The 21,975-nt window shown below is 44.4% G+C and overlaps 1 protein-coding gene across 2 annotated transcripts in view; it reads right to left on the bottom strand.

The window, feature by feature from the left end:
* The window catches only part of LOC132393122 (E3 ubiquitin-protein ligase Midline-1), a 393,698-nt gene that overhangs the window by 32,034 nt on the left and 339,689 nt on the right, over window positions 1-21,975 (bottom strand). For both annotated transcript variants that reach the window (XM_059967950.1, XM_059967949.1), the window contains exons 4-8: window positions 20,381-20,488; window positions 16,256-16,404; window positions 7,392-7,519; window positions 3,680-3,823; window positions 2,486-2,647 (exon numbers count right to left, since the gene is read on the bottom strand). In XM_059967950.1, coding sequence (XP_059823933.1) covers window positions 2,486-2,647; window positions 3,680-3,823; window positions 7,392-7,519; window positions 16,256-16,404; window positions 20,381-20,488 — 691 coding nt within the window. The remainder of the gene's footprint in view (window positions 1-2,485; window positions 2,648-3,679; window positions 3,824-7,391; window positions 7,520-16,255; window positions 16,405-20,380; window positions 20,489-21,975) is intronic.

Below are 21,975 nucleotides of genomic sequence, written 5' to 3' on the forward strand. Positions count from 1 at the left end.
GAAGCACCCAACTACCCCTTTGCCTCCACAGATGATTTTCACCCTATGAGGCTCCTACAGCAGTTATTTTCTCTCTGCTCCAGGTTTCTGCTGGAAATGAACGACAGCTCAACTTTCCAATTGAGAGGTTGACAAAGAACATAGGAGGTAGAACAGTACAACACAGAAAGAAAAACCCTTCAAGCTTTTAACGTCCACGATGCCCTTGCTCCTGATTGTTCAGACAGGAACAGGCAGGGGATAGGGAGACGTGGACCTGGATACATGTACGTGTCTGCCCAGATGCCTCTTAAATGATGTCATCTTATTTGATTCCATCACTCTCCTTGGCAGCAGATCTCAGGCACCCACCACTCTCCGTGTAACAAAACTTGCCTCATAGATCCCTGTTCAACCTTCTCAACTCACCTTAAAGCTTTGCCCCCTAATATTTGACATTTCCACCCTGGGGAGAAAGAAAGGCTATTTATTCTATCATTGCCTCTCATTACTTTAAACACTTCATTTGCAAATTTGTAGATTCAGTCTTAGACAATAGACAATAAACAGTAGGTGCAGGAGTAGGCCATTCGGCCCTTCTAGCCAGCACTGCCATTCACTGTGATCATGGCTGATCATACACAATCAGTACCCCGTTCCTGCCCTCTCCCCATATCCCTTGACCCCGCTATCTATAAGAGCTCTATCTAACTCTCTTGAATGCATCCAGAGACTTGGCCTCCACTGCCTTCTGGGGCAGAGCACTCCACATATCCACCACTCTCTGGGTGAAAAAGTTTTTCTGCATCTCTGTTCTAAATGGCCTACCCCTTATTCTTAAACTGTGCCCTCTAATTCTGGACTCGCCCATCAGCGGGAACATGCTTCCTGCCTCATCCAATCCCTTAATAATCTTATATGTTTCAATCAGATCCCCTCTCATCCTTCTAAATTCCAGTGTATACAAGCCCAGTCGATCCAATCTTTCAACATATGACAGTCCCGCCATTCCAGGAATTAACCTTGTGAACCTATGCTGCACTCACTCAATAGCAAGAATGTCCTTCCTCAAATTTGGAGACCAAAACTGCACACAATACTCCAGATGGGGTCTCTCACCAGGGCCTTGTACAGCTGCAGAAGGACCTCTTTACTCCTATACTCAATTCCTCTTGTTATAAAAGCCAGCATGTCATTAGCTTTCTTCATTGCCTGCTGTACCTGCATGCTTGCTTTCATTGACTGATGTAAAAGAACACCTAGATCTCGTTGTACTTCCCCTTTTCCTAACTTGACTCCATTTAGATAGTAATCTGCCTTCCTGTTCTTGCCACCAAAGTGGATAACCTCACATTCATCCACATTAAACTGCATCTGCCATACATTTGCCCACTCACCCAATCTGTCCAAGTCGCCCTGCATTCTCATAACATCCTCCTGACATTTCACACTGCCACCCAGCTTTCTGACATTGGCAAATTTGCTAATGTTACTTTTAATCCCTTCATCTAAATCATTAACGTATATTGTAAACAGCTGCGGTCCCAGCACCGAACCTTGCGGTATCCCACTGGTCACAGCCTGCCATTCCGAAAGGGACCCATTAATCGCTACTCTGTTTTCTGTCAGCCAGCCAATTTTCAATCCATGTCAGTACTCTGCCCCCAATACCATATGCCCTAATTTTGCCCACAAATCTCCTATGTGGGACTTTATCAAAAGCTTTCTGGAGGTCCAGGTCTTATATATTTTTATCGGATATTAGAAGTAACCATCCCAATGCAGCTCCCAAGGTGCTGGGACACGGTGTTGCACTCATCCCTCACCCAAGTCCCATTTCAGATTTTAAAAATATGGCTCAAGCTTGAATTAACTCCATTTGTAGATCTGGTCGCCGTCTTTACATCACTCCACACTTACTCATTTCTCCATGAACATGTGGTGACTTTATCAGCTTTCGTCAGAAGAACAGATCAAATTTCAGGCTTCACATTGCTGAAACGGGGGTTACAGCTTGGGGAATGGAAGTTTCTTGTGTTGGAGGAATGCAGACATGATGCAAATATTCCCAGCAAATTGAAGAGCAATAGTAACATCATGAGTGAATTCTGTCGCTGTATGACTTTCAAAGGCAAACACAATTCATTGATTTCAACAGCAACTATAACGTATTCTGTTGCACAGTACGTACATCTCTACAGCTCCAGCAATCTTGTTTTCTCTCTCTCTTCTCTCTGCTCATTTACCTTCAGCTTGCATCTCCTCAAGACTGTGAATAATAAGCCTTCAACTCTTTGGCAGCCCTATCACCACTTGTATCATCCATTTTCCCTCAGTCTCCACCCTCTCATACAATTCGGTTCTCATCACTCCCCCACACTTCTTTACAACTTAAAAATCGCTGATTTCCGATGATTCTTAGTTCAGATAAAAGGTCATCAACATAAACAGGTTCACCCCGCTTCTCTCTCCACAGCTGCCGTCGGCTCTCTTTCTTACAACTTACTGTTTGTCTTTAGCCTGGAGGGCTCACTGTTTTGGCTGCCAGCTTGGTTAATGGCCTTGACCACGAAGATGTACTTGGTGCCACTCTGTAGGCCGTGCACTGTGTAATGGTTCTGCTTGATGTTTGGGACAATCATCCAGCTGTCTGCCGAGCTGCACAAACCTGCACCGGGACCCAGAGGAGATCTGTATAAGCCTTCTGCATTCATATCAAAGACAATTTTAATGTTTACTGCACAGAATAAACACAATGTGGCTCAAGAGGAGGCAATTGCTAAAGAACAAAGCTGTCTCAAAATCATTCCATCTGTGAGGCTGAGAAAACTCGGATTCTCAATCAGTATTGTGGGATTATTGGGATGTAATGGGGGTGCATGCCTCAGCAGGAACCGCTCCCAAGTGCAAGTCCAGGATCTGAGTTCTCCTCCTTCAGAGTTGAAAATTGAGTGACATGCTGTTGAAAATGCTATCGTTCACTTGAGTCACCAAGACCAATGTAAACATTTTATCAGGGGACCCTGGTTTATGGATTGGGGAATATTTATCACTCATACAATGCAAAAAATGAGAACATGGGATAACAAGATAAAGAGTCCTTAAAGTGAGTTCACTGATTGTGGGGCTAGTGAGTGTGGTTATCCCCTTTTACTCAAGAGCCTGAAGGTTGAGAGGTAGTAACTGCTTTTTCTGCAGAGGCTGCTTCCATCATTGTCCAGAAAGATTCATCTTTGTTTCAGTAAGACTCCAGGGCGACTTGGGAGGGTGGGGACCCACAACAGCCATTGGGCCAAAAACCAATGGGCCCATCAGGTCATGATGGCTCCCAGAAGAGCAATCCCATTAGCCCCGTTCCCTCTCTCCTTAATCCCCTGCGGCTCGGAAATTCACACTCTCTCTCTCTCTCTCTCACACACCTTCCCACAGTTTCCCGCTTACTTTTGGAGCAAATTATCCATGGCAAATGGATCTGCCATCTTGTCTCTTGGATGTGGCAAGAGACTTATATGATCACCAGGTAAACGTGCAAAGTCCAGATGGACAACTCCAGGGGGCAGGATCGAACCCAGAACCCGGAAGCTGTGAAGCAGTAGAACTAAATCATCATGCTACCCTTGCAGGCTGTAAATTTGATCGCATTTGTCCCGTACCCCAGAATAAAAAAAAATACTAACACCAACAGCAACTGTGGACTTACTAACTACGTTGGCGAGTCCGGTGAAAATGGTGTACTGCAGTTCATAGGAGACCACACTGAATTCATCATCAGAAGTCCAGTGAACCGTGATGGTGTCATGTGATGCGGTGCACAGCTCCTCTCGGATGGCCGGTGGATTTGGTGCTGCAAAGGCAAAATTAGTTAAGTGCTTCATCATTCATTTGGCTGCTGAAATATCTGTAACCAGCCAGCCAACCCTCAATCCTAGTGATCACTCAGAGTATAAACTGCTGTCAGTACTAATTAAATGTGCCAACAGGATTAATTCAGGATAAACTTACTCTAAAATTCTCTGAAAATAGTGACTTGACTGAACATGCCATGGCATCACTTAATATATTGTTGGGCGTAGTATACAGCTGTCGTTTTTGCAACTGCTGATTTGCCATTTAACGTGCACCCTTGCATTCAGTCTCAGGCATTCAAGGCACATGAAGTGCATTGGAATGTGAAACGCTGATACTGGCTCCAAGTATGCAGATTGTGAAGTCGGCATGATAATTTGTCGAATTTTTCAAGGTAACCCATGCAGAAAATCCTATGTGCATAAACATGGAGAATCCAATATTTAGCAACACTGAAGACATCCTTAGCTCCAACTGTGCAACTTAAAGGGACCCTACTTCAACAGTTTGTTTCCATTGCTAAAACAAAACCTGGGGAAAATTTTATCCCTGCATTTGAATGGTCTCTGTCACTCATTTCTGTCAGAGTCTGGGTCCTGGGCAGGGTTTAATCGACGTGGTTTGTGGATAGGACTCTGTGGTTCACATTACGATGTGTTTCTGGTTTCTGGCCACTCCTGTTTTGCTGCTATTTTGTGAGATTTTGATCGGGGCAGACTGGCGGTGGGGCCTGAAGTTAATAACCGACACGGAGCTAGATAGTCAGTCTGCCTGGACTGACTCCATGATTTGTGGATTGGTGTTTTATATTGCGTTTTTTTTGTTGTTTGTGCGATTTGTTTTTCTTTAACCTTGGGGGCTTTGATGCTTCTCTTTGAACGGATTCCATGGTTTTTCTTTCTTAGTTTTGTAGCTGTCTGTGTCTAACCATCACCTTCACAACATTGATAAAGGCACCATGGGCCCTTTTCATGGTGTGAACTACCCTGGAAGCACGGCTGACGTTCCAAAGACAGTGGCTGATCCACTCAATGCCTACGGAACTCCATAACTGAAGCCAGAATGGCTCGGCGAGGCTGTGCAGCCTGTGGGCTCTGAGTGAGGCCTGAGTGAGGCCTTTTCTGTTTTGCTACTTATGACTATTGGGGTTCCACGGGGATCGGTGTTGAAAACACTTCTTTTCACGTTATTTGTCAATGATTTGGTTGACAGAATTGATGGAGTTATAACCAAGTTTGTGGATGATATGAAGACAGGGGTGGAGGAGCAGGTAGTGCTGAGGAAGCAGGGAGTCTGCAGAAGATAAGGAGAATGGACAAAGAAATGACAGATGGAATACAGTGTCGGAAGAGTATGGCCATGCACTTTGGTAGAAGGAATAAAGGCATAGATTATTTTTTAAACAGGGAGAAGATAAAGTTGTAACCAGACTTTGGAGTCCTCATTCAGGATTCCCTAAGGGTTAATGCAGGCTTAAAGACGGCAAATTCAATGTTAGCATTCATTTTGAGAGGACTAGAATATAAAAGCAAGGATGCAGTGCTGAGGTTTAATAAGACTTTGGTCACTCTGCACTTGGAATAATATGAGATTTGGGCACCTGATCTCGGAAAGGAGGTGCTGGCATTGGAGAAGGTCTAGAGGAAGTCACGAGGCTGATCTGAGAATGAAAGAATTAACGTGTAAGGAGAGTTTGGTGGCTCTGGGCCTGTACTACTGCAGTTTACAAGAATGATGGGGGTATCTCATTGAACTGTATCAAATATTGAAAGTGGATGTGGAGAGGAAGTTTCCTATTGCTAGGGGGAGGGGGAGTGGCGGTCTCGGACCAGAGAGCATGGACTCAGAATGCGTTGTCACAAATGACTCCAGAGGTCAAATCATTGGGTATATTTAAAGCACAGGTTGATAGGTTTTTAGTAAGGGCATCAAATGTTACGAGCAGAAAGCAGGAGAACGAGGTTAAGGGGGATAATAAATAGGTCATGATGGAATGGCAGACCAGACTCGATGGGCTGAATGGCTGAACTGTGCTCCTATGTCTTCTGCCCTTCTGTCAGACCATCGCAGACTATGAATCACAGAACTCTTTCCACAGAGTTAGGCTCCAGATCAGAGAATGACCTCAGAAGGCTTGAAGAACTCTATTTCCCTGAGTTTCTCAGATGTGTCATATATATCTCTCTCAGCTTGAACTAGCACTTGCCAGTCTTGGAAATGGGTCCCCTACTGGCACGGTAAGGAAAGTGTAGTGAAGGACGAGGGAAGCAAGTACATAGGAACAACAGCACCTTCCAGTGCCCTCCCAAGTCCCTCTGCTAACAGGCAAATCACTTTCTTTAGTGGCTGGACCGAGGTCCCCACCAGCACTCTGAAAGTACCTTCACTACACAGATTCCGGTTCTCTATTTTCTAATGTATTTTCTTTTCTTTTCAAGATCTGGACTCTCCTTGCAAGGCCAATGTCAATAGTGCACCCTGAATTGGCTTTGAGCCACTGTCTGAACAATGTTGTATTTCAAAGGCAGCAAGGAGTGTGACTTGGTGGGGTCCTGCACTTGGTGGTGCATTTACCAGCTACCATTGTCCTTCTTGGTGCTGGAGTTGCATAAATTTCTCTTGTTTGGTCCTGAATAATGCCAAAGTAAAATATAGAAGTGATGAATGCAAACTGAATGATATGGCCTGATCACTCTATCCACATGTTCCTATCACTGCTTCCAGTGACGGTTAGGATTGACTGAGACTCCTGACTCATGGGAAAAGCTGAGATTTTTTTGAGGGCTTTAAGCTGGATGAATGGAGTTACATTGAGCTAAACCTAATAGTGGACAGCTTAAATCTAACTACAAATCACCTCAAGATTTTTACCAGCTCAACAAGATGCTTAATGTTCCTGACCAGAGACACATATAAGATAGGTTACCATACAGTCCCAGCCTAATGATTGCCACAGTCTACTGTGGAGGCCAAGCCATTGGGTATATTTACTATGAACCTGATAGATTAGTCAGGGTGTCAAAGGTTACAGGGACAAGGCAGGAGAATGGGGTTGAGAGAGATAATAATCCAGTTGTGATGGAATGGCAGAGAAGACTCGATGGGCTGAATGGCATAATTCTGCTCCTATGTCTTGTGATACATATCATCAAAAATGACGGTGCAATAATGTAATTTCATGGATGGCACCGACATGTTCATTCCATAACATCAAGGATCTGGAGGTGTTTCTCCAAGAGACAACAAACTGAAGATATTTCATGTGCCTCTCTTCCTAAAGAAATGGAAGGGTGATCAGTATCTATGAAGCAGCTATGAGCAGGAATTACTGTTAGCAAAAAGTGTCCTGGGGACCAGGTTATCACGATCAACGAAATAAGCAGCAGTGTAATTTCCTAATTTGGTTTGACCCTCAACCTACTGTGGGTGAGGAGACTTGGAAGGGATACATTTCATTTGTTGCAAGCACAATTTCCATTAATGGGAAAAGAAGGATGGATAAAATGCTCCTAAACTGAATTCCAGAGAATGAGAATCACTGCTATGAGACCAAATTCCTCCCTTACCTGTGAGGTAATCAAGGTTTTCCAGCATCTTCTTCTCCCTGGAGAAGTCCAATGCAAATGTGTCAAAAGTATCAGTAAGGTTTATTTCCGGAATGAGCACTTGGGAAGATGCTGTGGCCATGGAAACTCTGCACAGCAGAAAAAAAATACTTTCTGTTAATCTGATTTTGTAGCTGATTTTTCAAAGGTACATTTAAGAAAATGCATTTTGTTAAGTGTAATATGTCTGTATAAATTGAGATCAGGCATCATTCTTCACTGGGATTAGAGGGTTATTACTCTTCTCAGACAAAAAAAAGTCTTCCATTTCTGCAACATCTTGTCTCCCCATGATTAAAAGCCAACAAAGTTAGGATGAGAGGGGAAAGATTTAAAAGGGACCTGAGAGATGAGTTTTTCAAGCAAAGCGAGTGTGTATATGGAATGATCTGCCACAGGAAGAGATAAAGTTAGTTACAATTACAATATTTACAAGATGTTTGTACAGATTCATGGATTAGCAAGAATTAAACGGATATGGGCCAAAAGCGGGCAAATAGGATTAGCTCAGGAAGACACCTTGGTTGCCATGAACAAGTTCGGCTGAAGGACTTGTTTCTGTAACTGTGTGATCCCTGACTTTCAAGTCGCTTTGAAGATTAATTGCCATTATATTGCAAGGAAACTTGAGAAAATTGCTTAATCCAGAATCTATGACATTATAAATTCTCATGTAAGCATTGTTGCTGTCAGTTTTATATTTTACTCCAATAGCAGCCTGAAGATTAACAGCTAGAAAGAATTGGAAAAGGTATTAGAAGAATAAAATAGCATGTCTTCTTTTCATCCATTTCAAAGCAGTTACAGGCCTCTGGAAAGTGGGATTAATCTAGCAGCCAAATGCATCCTTTTGCTATCAACAGATGCTATGAGTTCAAACTTGAAGATTCAAGATTGCTTATTGTCAGTCCATGAGTTTAAAGGAGAACAAAATGACTGTTATTCTCGAACCGATGCAGCATTAAAAAATACACAATAAGCATAAAAACAATAAATATTAATATAAAAGCAATCCTATAAAACTCAATGTACAAGTAACTGTGGAGTGTGGCCGTGTATACATAAGATTAACTTATATACACAAAGGGAGAGGTGTGAGATCGGCTATTTCCAGAGAGATTATAGTTGAAGTGTTGAAGTTTCATGCTGAACAGAATCAAACAAATTCCCCTTCAGGGTTATTCTACATGCACTATCCAGTGAAGCAGCTTTCTACCTGGCTCCTGGATGTTCTGCTGCAGCAGCCCAAGTGACAGACATTATTGAGTCGGAAGCAGAGTCAGGCAATTTGCGGTAAATTCGACTTGACATTAATTTGTGGCTCCTTTGTGACTTCAGGCCTCTTCACATAATTATGCAGAGTTATAACTTGCTAAAATTAAACCAGGAGCTCCTAATTCTTAGTGACATATCACTCTCCTGAAAGCTCACCGAAAGCACCCATCTTCACACTTTTATACACAGAACAAGGAGAGATTGGGAAAGCTGCGGGGCTTCTTTCAGCTGACTCAGTGTGCTCACACTTATTACTCATGTCTAACTGGCTCTAGAACCTTCTTTCTTGGATGACCTTGCAGGTGCATGACTGGCATTACCGATAAATGCAAGTCAATGACTGCAGCTCAGTCTGTTGAACCTCCTCAACAACTGAGCAAGTGTTTCAATACTTCCCAAGACTGAGAAAGCACCTACAAAATTGCAAAACTCTATTCTTCATAATTTTTTCTTCATTTAATTTGCAATTACTCTACAATATGAGATGTGGGTACTGTGGCAAAGGACACATAAATTCCACACTGCAAGTAAAACATTGTTCAAAACAAAGTGGAAGACGTAATGCTCCAGTTATAGACATTCCCTGCTCCAGTCCTTTCTGCTCTTAGTTCAGGACACCTCACTTCGGGATAGATAATCCATCCTTGAAGATAAAGCCACACAGAATATCTATAGAGTTGATTTTGTTTCTATTAGTTCACTAAATGTGGATGTTGCTGACATTTATTGTTCATCACAAGTTACTGATTGACTTATTGCTTAGTTACAACAGACAACATACAATAGGTGCAGGAGTAGGCCCTTCGGCCCTTCGAGCCAGCACCGCCATTCAGTGTGATCATGGCTGATCATCCACAATCAGTACCCTGTTCCTGCCTTCTCCTCATATCCCTTGACTCCGCTATCTTTAAGAGCTCTATCTAACTCTTTCTTGAAAGCATCCAGAGAATTGGCCTCCACTACTTTCTGAGGCAGAGCATTCCACACTCTCTGGGTGAAAGTTTTTCCTGAACTTTGTTCTAAATGGCCTACCCCTTATTCTTAAACTGTGGTTTCTGGTTCTGGACTCCCCCAACATCGGGAACATGCTTCCTGCTTCTAGCATGTCCAATCCCTTAATAATCTTATATGCTTCAATCAGATCCCCTCTCATCCTTCTGAATTCCAGTGTATACAAGCCCAGTCGGTCCATTCTTTCAACATATGACAGTCCCGCCATCCCGGGAAACAACCTCGTGAACCTACACTGCACTCCCTCAATAGCAAGAATTTCCTTCCTCAGATTTGGAGACCAAAACTGAACGCAATACTCCAGGTGGGGTCCCACCAGGGCCCTGTACAGCTGTAGAAGGACCAATTTGCTCCTATACTCAACTCCCCTTGTTATGAAGGCTAACATGCCATTAGCTTTCTTCACTGCCTGTTGTACCTACATGCTTACTTTCAGTGACTGATGAACACAATCAGTACCTCTTGTTGTACTTCCCCTTTTCCTAACTTGACATCATTCAGATAGCAATCTGCCTTCCTGTTCTTGCCACCAAAGTGGATAACCTCACATTTATCCACATTAAACTGCATCTGCCATGCATCTGCCCATTCACCCAACCTGTCTAAGTCACCCAGCATTCTCCTAACATCCTTCTCATATTTTCAACTGCCACCCTGCTTTGTGTCATCTGCAAATTTGCTAATGTTACTTTTAATCCCTTCAGCTAAGTCATTAATGTATATTGTAAATAGCTGCGGTCCCAGCAATGAGCCTTGCAATACCCCACTAGTCACTGCCTGCCATTCTGAAAAGGACCTGTTAATCCCTACTCTTTGTTTCCTGTCTGCCAACCAATTTTCTATCCATGTTAGTACCCTACCCCCAATACCATGTGCTCTAATTTTGCCCACTAATCTCCTATGTGGGACCTTATCAAAGGCTTTCTCAAAGTCCAGGTACACTACATCCACTGGCTGTCCCTTGTCCACTTTCATTGTTACATCCTCAAAAAGTTCCAGAAAATTAGTCAAGCATGATTTCCCCCTTTGTAAATCCATGCTGACTCGGACCAATCCTGTTACTGCTATCCAAATGTGCCGCTATTTCATTCGTTATAATTGACTCCAGCGTCTTCCCCACCACTGATGTCAGGCTAACTGGTCTATAATTCCCTGTTTTCTCTCTCTCTCCTTTCTTAAAAAGTGGGATAACATTTGCTACCCTCTAATCCTCAAGAACTGATCCTGAACCTATAGAACATTGGAAAATGATTACAATGCATCCACGAATTCTAGAGCCACCTCCTTAAGTACCCTGGGATGCAGACCATCAGGCCCTGGGGACTTATCAGCCTTCAGTCCCATCAGTCTAGCCAACACCATTTTCTGCCTAATGTGAATTTCCTTCAGTTCCTCCGTTACCTTAGGTCATCTGGCCACTATTACATCTGGGAGAGTGTCTGTGTCTTCCCTAGTGAAGACAGATCCAAAGTACCTGTTCAACTTGTCTGCCATTTCCTTGTTCCCCATAATAAATTCATCCATTTCTGCCTTCAAGGGCCCAACGTCGGTCTTAACTAATTTTTTCCTCTTAGTGACCTGCAATGATAGCAGAGAAGGGCCGCTAGGAGGAAACCATGCGAGTGGGTTGGAGTCACACATAGGCCTGTCCAGCTACAGGCAGCAGGCATTCTTCTCTATAGGATATTAGTGAACCTGTTGCATTTTCACAGTCTGGTAGCTTCATGATCACATCACAAACACCAGCAAATCTGCAGATGCTGATGTTTGTGATGTGATCATGATGTGACCAGATCATCAAACAACACACACAAAATGCTGGGGGAGCTCAGCAGGTCAGGAAAGAGGATTTGTCGGTGTTTCGGGCCGAGACCCTTCGGCAGGACTGGAGAAAGAAAGCTGATCAGTGGATTTAAAGGGTGCGGGGAGGGGAAAGAGAAACACAAGGTGACAGGTGAAACCTGGAGGGTGAGGGATGAAGTAAAGAGCTGGGAAGTTGATAGGTGAAAGAGATAGACGACCATGAAAGAAAGAAAAGTGGGGAGTTGTACCAAAGGGAGGTGATGGGCAGGCAAGGAGATAAGGTGAGAGAGGGAAAAAGGGATGGGAGATGGTGGGGGGGGGGGGGTGCATTACCAGAAGTTTGAGAAATCGATATTCATGCCATCAGGTTGGAGGCTAATGGAATATAAAGTGTTGTTTCTCCAGCAAAGTGTGGCCTCATCACGACAGTGGAGGAGGCTATGAAATTGGATTTGTGCCAATTTTTTAATTAGAGAGTGGTTAATTTAAGTTTCCTAGCCTCCCCCTGTGGGATTTGAACTCATAACTCTGGATCAATAGCCCCCATATCTAAGTCAACCGCTGTGCTGCCCAATGTTATGTGCAGCAGCTTTCCTGTACTACAGCATTTCAAACCCCTTCTCTTCCAGCCCCACTCACTTTCTCGTTATTTCCCCAGTCCGCCTCAACCGTTCAGCCACTCTCTAACACTTTTTGAGCTCAGCACTGAACTCAACAGTAACTCCGCAGTTAGACGTGAGGCAGTTACTAACAAAGCACCAACCAGTACTGATGGAACAGGAGAGGCTGGTCAACCACAGGAGCTGCCATCCTCACACACACATCAGCTCAGGGAGTGTGTTGAACTCAACAGTAAGAAGTTTAATTAGGAAATTAATGTCTGGATTAGCGATTACACATCTGTTAATGCTGATGCAATGTCACGACAGAGCAGGTCAAGACTGTGCAGCTGAAAGCACACACAAGAGACTGCAGATGCAGTGATCTGGGAGCAAGAGCAAATGACTAAATTCTCTCTGTTTTGAACACAGAAAGAGAGAACAGGAGAAGGCTATTCAGTCCTTCGTCTCTGTTCTACCATTCATTGTTCACGGTGGATCATCCACTTAGAACCCTGTTCCTACCTTCGCACCAAATCCCTTGATCCGTTTAGAACTAAGGATTACATCTACCTCCTCCTGGAACATGGTCAATGACTTGGTCTTTTCCACCGTCTGTGGTTCACTCCCCATTGGGTGCAGAAGCTTCTCACGATCTCCATTCTAAAATAGATGTCCTGTGGCCTGAGTCTGTGACCCTCGTTAAAGAAACACAGAAATCTACAGCACATTACAGGCCTTTCAGCCCACAATGTTGTGCCGACCATGTAACCCACTCTAGAGGCTGCCTAGAATTTCCCTACCGCATAGCCCTCTTTTCCTCTAAGCTCTAAATACCTACCTAAGACGCTATTGTCTCCGCCTCCACCACCATCACTGGCAGTGTATTCCATGCAACCTCCACTCAGTGTGTGAAAAACTTACCCCTGACATCTCCTCTGTACCTATTTCCAGGCACCTCAAAACTGTGCAATCTCGTGCTAGCTATTTCAGTCCTGGGAAAAAGCCTCTGACTATCCACATGATCAATGCATCTCATCATCTCGTACACCTCTATCAGGTCACCTCTCATCTTCCGTCGCTCCAAGGAGAAAAGGCCGAGTTCAATCAACCTATTCTCATAGGGCATGCTCTCCAATCCAGGCAACATCTTTATGAGTCTCCTCTGCACTCTTTCTACAGCATCCACATCCTTCCTGTAATGAGGTGACCAGAAATGAACACAAGTGGGGTCTAACTAAGGTTAAATACAGACTCAGTCTGGCCTCTCCAGCAACTTGGAAGGTCCTGCTATATCTAGTCCTGTTAGAATTGTTCACAGTTGCTATGACATTCCTCTAAAGTCAAGGGAGAGGACTCCTAACCACCCAACTCTCATTCATATATCAGTCTTGCCATCTAGATTTTAGTCAACTGGTACTGGTTGAGAGAAGAATATCAGCTCCAACAACCACACTCCATTAAGGTATCAGCTCGGACTGCAGTGAGGCCTGAGCACAGACAAATCTGGCCCACAGATCAACAGAGACAAAAGTTTCCAGGGAATGTGTTAGTCCTGCCAGAAATTCACAAGAGTGCCTTTCGTTATCTTTCTGCAGCTCCATTTGAATGCAATCTGGAATGATGTTGTTTGTGAAATAAGGAGATAGGGCTGGCAGTAAGATGGCTGAACACTTAACTTGCATTAATGCAAACCCCCTCTGCCAAATAGATTTGAGATAGCTCCATTCTCCGATAGCTGATAATGAACAGCAGGTGGAGTTCTGGGAATCAGATCACAGGGATGAAAATGTCTTTCAATTTCAAATTGGAAAATATTGCAGTAGGATTTTAGAAAATTTAACCACTTGTTTCTCAAAACAGAAACAGTCATTTAAATGTTCTTCATCTTCAAGCTGGGTGGAGGGTAGGTAGGTTGGTTTGAAGGGGGTAATTCAGTTCTCCAGTTTCATGCCAAGCTCTCCAAGTACAGCAGATGCTGCCTGACCTGCTGGAGTATTTCCAGCATTTTCTATTTTTCTCTCAGATTTATGGCACCTGCAGTTTTTTGATTTTCAGTCATCTGCTTCTCCTGCAGATGCTGCTCCATTTGGAATCTTCTGAATCTTGAAAGTTTCACATTTCTCACCCTGGGCTAAAGCATCAGCATTAGCTTCCCTCAGATATGCTGGCAGCAACCAGCCTTCCCACCTCACCAGCTCCCAGCCTCTCCACTTTCTCTTATCCACCACACTACTTCCATAACATCTTGATTTGGAGGAATTGCTCCAATTAAATATCTGGAACACAACTGTTAACTTTTTCAGGTCTGCTGCAAATCCCCCTCCCTGGACACTGACTCCAAGCACAGCCCTTGGGAATTGACAAGGTCCCAACTCTCACCATTGTTATTGAACAAACACATTACATCACCGGCAGTGTCTCAGGTGCAAATATTGTGGGGATGTTACACGAACACATTAAAACCACCGGCATTACCTCAGTAATTATCTCAGCATTATGTAAGGCTGAAACCAAACCACTCACTGCTCCTAAGCTGATGTTCTGCCCCCAGATAGTCACCTAGAGTGGCAACTTCCACCTCTGTGACATCGATAATCTCTGCCCTGGCGTTAGTTCATTAGATGTTGCAATATCATTGCCTTAAGTATAGCTATCCTCCCACCTCCTGAAGGTGCTGCCTGGCCTGCTGAGTTCCTCCAGCATTTTGCGTGCATGCTCTGGATTTCCAGCACCCGCAGATTTTCTCTTGTTTGTGCAACTTACCACCTTCCATCCTCTGTAACCTTCAGCACAGCTAGGCATCTGCTTAATTTGGGTTATCCCTGGCAGAAAGACTAAGATGGCCACTTCAATTTCAAATTTGCCAACAACACCACTGTTGTTAGCAGAATCTCAGGAGTGAGATAAATCGGCTGGTTGAGTGCAACAATCTTGCACTCAATGTCAGCAAAACCAAGGAATTAATTGTGGACTTCAGGAAGGAGCAGTTGGGAGAACACATACCAGTCCTCTTTGAAGGGTCAGCATTGGAAAGGGTGAGCAGATTTAAGTTCTTGGGTGTCAACATCGCAGATAACCTATCCTGGGTTGAACATATTGATGCATCCCTGAGGAAGGCACGTCACGGAGATTTGAGGAGATTTGAGGAGATTTGCTATGTCACCAGAGACTGGAGCAAATTTCTACATTTTGGATAATGAGATTTCTACATCTTGGTGGTGCTGAGCAGAGCTGGGAATGTTCATTCACGTGCCCAGTGAGAGTGGATGACGGCCATTCTCGCTGTGTATGCATGGTCGCCTGTCACGACTGTTTCTGACACACTCCTTTCCTTCAGTTTTGACTCACGAAAAATTTGGGTTCAAAGGTTCAAATCTTCGGGCACCAAGCTCGTAAAAAGCAACAAAATGGACTTTTTAACATCGTAAACCAGTGGGTTGTTGTTATGCCTCCCGCTCCCTGTGAAAATGGAGGTGACCTCCCTCTCCCTTATTAAGGAGAGAGAGAACCTGTGGGTTGTCAAATGCCAGATGAAATGCGATAGTCTTTGGGGTAACTGCAAATGTGTCTGCTATCGCCTAGCTCACGCTTGTGCTCAGCAGTGGGTGCACTTTTTTTTGCTGGGGGGAGTGGGGATCATGGCTTGCTGCCGTTTATGCGCGGGGAGGTGGGGGACCTGAGGGTCTTTGGGGTTCTCATGTTAAACTGTCGTTCATTCTTTGGGGCACTTCTCTGTTTTTGTAGATATTTGCGAAGAAAAAGCATTTCAGGATGTATATTGTATACATTTCTCTGACATTAATTTGGACCTTTGAATCTTTGAACTCTTTTCCTTCATTTTTAACCCACTTTAAGAGCAGTTCTCAGGGAGGGAATCTTACCATAACCTGGGCACTATCCAAATATCCATCAGGGAAAGGGGAGGTAGCACTAACCTAGAAAGTGAAATCCTTCCAGCACCAACACTCAACAACAAGATCATCGTCTTAGATTTAAAATAAAAGCTCGAGAAGGTGTGTGATTCCTCTGGCAACGATAACAGGAGCACAGCTGATGCTGCAAACCTGTGAGATACCAGTCAGTCACCGGCCATCAGAAGCCAAATCACAAATGACTGGCGCTGTGCTCTCTTACCTTTCGGAGATATTTTTAGCCGTCTGCAAGAAGCGGGCGTGGTCGTTTTCTTTCAGCGTTTGCTCTGCTTGAGTGATGAGCGACCCGGATCGTTCAATAGACTGCTTGCAGTTAGCGATCTGCTGGGCCAGCTTCCGCAGTCGTACAACCTTCAAAGAAACAAAAGAAGATCTCATGCAAAGGATGTGGGATACTGCATACACGCACGCACGCATGCTTGCACACGCACACACACGCGCGTGCGCGCACACACACACACACACACACACACACACACACACACACACACACACCACTTTGCACATTTTTTTGTTCCGATCGCGCAGGATGGACAGAAATCTTTATCCATGGCAACTTAACCAAGGAAGGGTGATGGAAGCAGATTCAGTCATGTACTTCCTATAGGAACTGGGGAAAACATGAGGGAGTAGGGATGATGCAGATCGTGTTGGCACAGAAGCAGGTGGCAATGTGCCTTGCTCTTCTTACCACATCATTAGAAACTGGATCAAGGGGCAGAGCAGCCTAGGAAAGTAGGATTTTAATTCCCTTTTGCTTCCTATTGGGTGAGGAAGATAACCAAGCCTTGGGCCTCCAATCTTCTTGGCCACAACATGAGCCTTGCCACCTCCATCTCCTTGCACACCTTCCCCACCAGGACTGGAGGTTTCTCCAAAAGCTCACACTGATTGCTTGGTGACTCCAAGGGGGAACTGGAGATAAAATCGTAGGTATGGAAGTGGGGTGGGTGCTTGGCCCCTCGGTAACAACCGACAGAGGATTTTCAGAGCTAGCTTTCTGCTTTTCTGCTTATCAGGGAGCTTCAATTTCAAAAACCTCTTTTTGCTTTCGAAATCATTTACTCTCCCAAACCCCAGGCACAGACCAATCCCATAAGCTCAGAGTCGCTGGATCTTAGTGAGAGACCCGGAGGGAGGTTGGGAGGGGAGAATGGCGACGTGAGTTCCTCAAGACAACAATTAGGGGAGGCTTTAAACCGTGAAGGTCAACATAGTGGTCTGGCCAGGTAGATTAGAGGCAGCAGGCTCCAGTAGCTTTGTGGTGTGGTTGGAAGGAGCACCCTTGGTATAAATGCTTGATTGTCCGCATTGACAGGGTAAGATAGAGGCCCTGTCTCCGTACTGTGTGGTGAGCACTGGCACCTGTGGCAATATGGTGACTAATACGTCCATTTAAAACAGACATCATGTCAAGTTTCTAAGACAGATACCTTTACAGAATCACAGCTTTATAGTGCTTTGGTACAGGTAGTATCATTCACATGGGCTCTTATTTTGTGATGTGGGAAGCAACTGAGAGCGAGCAAAAGACCCACAGAAAAATCCACATTACTTATACCTCTCGCCCAGAAATTGCAGTATATAACCCCTTTCAGTCAAATAATTTCCACCACAGGCTGCTTTGTGGTGGGGCTACTGTGGCTCTCTGGAATTGCCCTTGGTTGTTTCCATCTGCTCAACTCCTTTGGGCAACAGCTATTTCCTTCCTTCCTGTTCCCATCACTGGAACCAGGGGCAGGGGTGGGAGGTGTTGCAGCCGGGAACTATGTGAACTTAGTTCCAAGGTGCAAGTTCAGGAAATCCCTCATTAGCCCACAGACAGGGCTATAATAATTTGACGGCATTGATTAAAGTTTCTGAGAGGAGCCCAGATCAAAACTTATTACCCGTGGTGAAGGAAATGTGCCCGGCTCGTGTGTCAGTGCATCCAAGTGATTTCAGCAAAGTGATTGGTCTGCTGTGGTTTACTCTCTGTCTCCCCAAATAGCCTTCGGCCTGGAAAGTCAGCTGCACAAATCTTTCACATCTGGGAAAAGCTGAAGCTGCCGCTCAGAAATCTGCCTTCCACATTCTGCACTGCGAGCCCGCCGAACGCCCCACCCAGCATCTGGAGGGATATTCTGCTTCACTCCAGCCAGAACGGGAAGTGCAAATCTGAAGGCTGTGTATCATTTGTAATTTTTCTGTCTGCCTTTGCCGGGTAAGGAACTTGCTGGATTTTGAATAGTGATGGGGAAGTAAAGCTGAGATATGCATCGGCCTTAATCAAACAGCAGCTGAACAACCTCTGCTCTAATAATCATCTTAACCTTTCACCCTCTAATTTATCAATATCAGGAAATGATCCATCCACAGTAGTCACATGTGGTATCTAATTTCTGAATTATCACTCTGAGTGGTCAGACCCTCGCACTCATCAGGACCTCAGATACAGTCTTCCTGCAAACATCAGCCCCAAGCCTTCACTTCTTGTTCAGGGATCTGCTGCTGTACTACATTAACACGTTGCTTTCCATTTGTTATTGAATCTACAACTTGTTTCCTGTTTTCAGCCTGCTGAGCACAGTGTCAGTGAGAATGGGTGAATTCCCAGCCCAGGCTGCTGACCCGCACTAAGTCTCAGTGGGGGGGCTACCCGAAGGTTTCCTCCCACTTGGTACTGGGCTCCGTCACTCAGCTTGCTTCTCCCTATCTCCTCTGGATGTGTTGTGTTTCCACCTGTATACCAGTGCTCTCATCCACTGAGGACCTCCCGCTCCATCACCATCATTCCATCAATGCTAATCAACAAGCTTCAAAGCCTGGGCCTCTGCAACTGAATTCTTGACTTCCTCATCCAGTGACCATTGTGCAGATCAGTAATAGCTTCTCGTTGTGAGGCACACCTCAAGGATGCATGCTCAGCCCACTGCTCTACTCTCTCTACACTTCCGACTAAGTGGCTAGGCACAGATTAAATGCCGTCTATAAATCTGTTCATGACTCCAGTTATTGGCAGAACCTCAGATGCTGACAAGGAGGCACACAGGAGTGAAAAACTGGTTGAATGGCGTCGCAATTATTGGCAGAACCTCAGATGCTGACAAGGAGGCACACAGGAGTGAAAAACTGGTTGAATGGCGTCGCAACAAAAAACCTTGAACTCAATGTCAACGAGATCAAGGAATTAACTGTGGACTTCATTAAGGGAGAACACACACTAATCTTCTTTGAGAGATCAGCTGTTTCAAATTCCTGAGCATTAACAACTCAGAGGATATACCCTGGATCCTACACAATGATGCAATCATGAAGAAGGCATGCATAGTTCATTAGGTAGGTCGCTGAAGACTCTAGCAAATTTCTGTGGACATACTGGGGAGACCATTCCAACAGGCTGCATCACCACCTGGCATGGAGGCTCCTAATGCACAGGACTGAAAGATGCTGCAGTGGGTTATTCATCTGCCCAGCTCCATCACAGGCACATGCTCTCCACCACTGAGGACACCTTCAAAAGGCAATGCTTCAAGAAGGAGAGAAGGTGCCATCCATCACTAAGGACCCTCACACAGGACATTCCCTCTTCTCATGGCTACCATCAGGAAGGAAGTACAGGAGCCTGAAGATACGCACTCAACAGCTTAGGAGCAGCACCTTCCCCTCCACCTTCAGATTTCTGAACTATCTATGAAACCATTAACATTGGTTGCTATTCCTCTTTTGTAGTAACCATTTATTCACTTGTTTGTTTGCTTGTTTATTTATTTATTGTAAGTTATGTTAATATTTTTCATGTCTTGCACTGTACTGCTGTTACAAAAGTAGATATTTCATGGCATATGTCAGTGATAATAAACCTGATTCTGAGAATTACAAGACTGGTTCCAGGGATAGCAGGTCTGCTATGAGGAACCATTGAATAAACTGATGCTGTATTCACAAGAGTTCTGAAGAATAAGAAATCAGATCAAAACTCTCCAAATTCTTAAAGGGCCTTATAGGCTGTGTGCAGGATGGATGTTTCATCTGGCTGAGCAGCTGAGGAATAAGGGTCACAGTTTGAGAATGAGCAATAGTTCATTTAAGATTGAAAGGAGGAGAGATTTCTTCATTGGTAATGGAATTCCCTATCCTAGATAGTTGTGGATACTGAGTTGTGGTATTCACTTAATGCCCTGGGATTAATGATTTCTGGGAATTAATGCAATCAAGAGATGTAGAAATGCTGGAAATTGGGACTGAGGTGGAAGATCAGCCATGATCTCAATGAATAACAGATCAAACTCAAAGTGCTTTGAGATCTACACCTGTTCCTAATCATTGGTAATAATCTGGCTCCTACCTTGCCCTCCTTGATTTGTGTGCTAATGACTTGTCTTCGTTGTTGAATGATTTCAATCAGCTGGTCACATTCTTCTGTAAGTTTGCTTTCCTGCCTTGTTGCATTCACCTGTAAATAGGTAAACATGTTTCCTTTAGTACAGTGTTAACACCATCAATTTCTCAAAGACATTTATGGATCAAAAAGTTTGGTGCAAAATCACAATGGCTGAAAAATAGGATTGGATTTCTGCATATCTAAAAGAAAACAGAGGAAGCTAACATGAGGAAATCTGCAGATGCTGGGAATTCAAACAACACACACAAAATGCTGGTGGAACACAGCAGGCCAGGCAGCATCTATAGGGAGAAGCACTGTCAACGTTTCTGGCCGAGACCCTTCGTCCTGACGAATGATCTTGACCCAAAACATCAACAGTGCTTCTCCCTATAGAGGAATCTAACCACAGCTTCATAAGTACTGTCAAATATCGAACTATTTGGGGTAGAATCCATTTTTGCCTTGGTAACAGCAAAGCATTTTTGACTCTCACAGACTCATGGATCCTATATATCAGACCTGGGATTCAATAGTTCCCTTGCCTTCTCTACACCCACTCCAAGGCAAGGTCAAGGCTTAGGTACCAGAAAAATATTGCAGTTATTGGATATTCTGAAGTACAAACAGAATATGCTGGGTTACTCTGCAGGTGAGGCAGCATTCGGGGAGGGAGAAACCAAGTTAATATTTCAATTCTGACCTTTTAGATCAATAACTGCAGATGCTGTTAGTTTATGTAAATGTGTATCATATATCTGTGTCAGTAATCAGAATGAGCGAGAGTCAGCAGAAAGCAGTCATTAAAGCAGCAAATCTCAACTGGACCAGTGCACGGAAATAGCAGTCTTCAGTCGCACTCAGTTCTGAAGTGTGCTCACAGAAAGCTACACTTCACTCTGTCATCTTTATAGGAAATAACTTCATGGAATTAACTGAACCGCTTATACTTGTAAAATTGGACAAGCAGAGAAACACTGGGAACAAGAGCAGTCGTGGGACATCTGGCACTTTAAACCTGATCCAGTATTTATTGTGACCACAGCCGCTGCTGTATGTCAAAACCATATTCTATATATTTCCACAGGCCCTTATGTATTCCCCTTCTCTCCCTAAAGCCCTTAATGTTTTTATCTAGAAATCTATTCACCTCCTTCTGTGGCTTGGTCTCCAGTGTCTTCTGTGATAGAGATCTCCACATGTTCCACAGGAGTTTCTCCATGTCTTTCCCGGATATCTCTTCACACCACAGTCCTACCGTCTCTGGAACCGGCCTGATGAACCCTTGCCCCACTCCCTCTACAGTAAGCATATTATTTCCTGGAAAAGGGGGGAGTTGCCCACGATACTGCAGGGGTTATTTCCAGACACCCAGAACAATTGTGGCTAGGCATCTTTGCTCCTGTACCTGAAACCTCTTGCAGTGGAGACCATTTGGCTTCTTAATTGCTTTCTCTGTGCTGACAATTTGTCTCCCTGTGATGTGCCCTCCTCTCTCCCTGCGGCACACTCTCCCCGTGATAGTCCTTCCTTGTGATACTCTTTCCTGCAGTGCTCCT

This window comes from Hypanus sabinus, chromosome 4 (genome assembly GCF_030144855.1).
Source record: "Hypanus sabinus isolate sHypSab1 chromosome 4, sHypSab1.hap1, whole genome shotgun sequence".
Classification (NCBI taxonomy): Eukaryota; Metazoa; Chordata; class Chondrichthyes; order Myliobatiformes; family Dasyatidae; genus Hypanus; species Hypanus sabinus.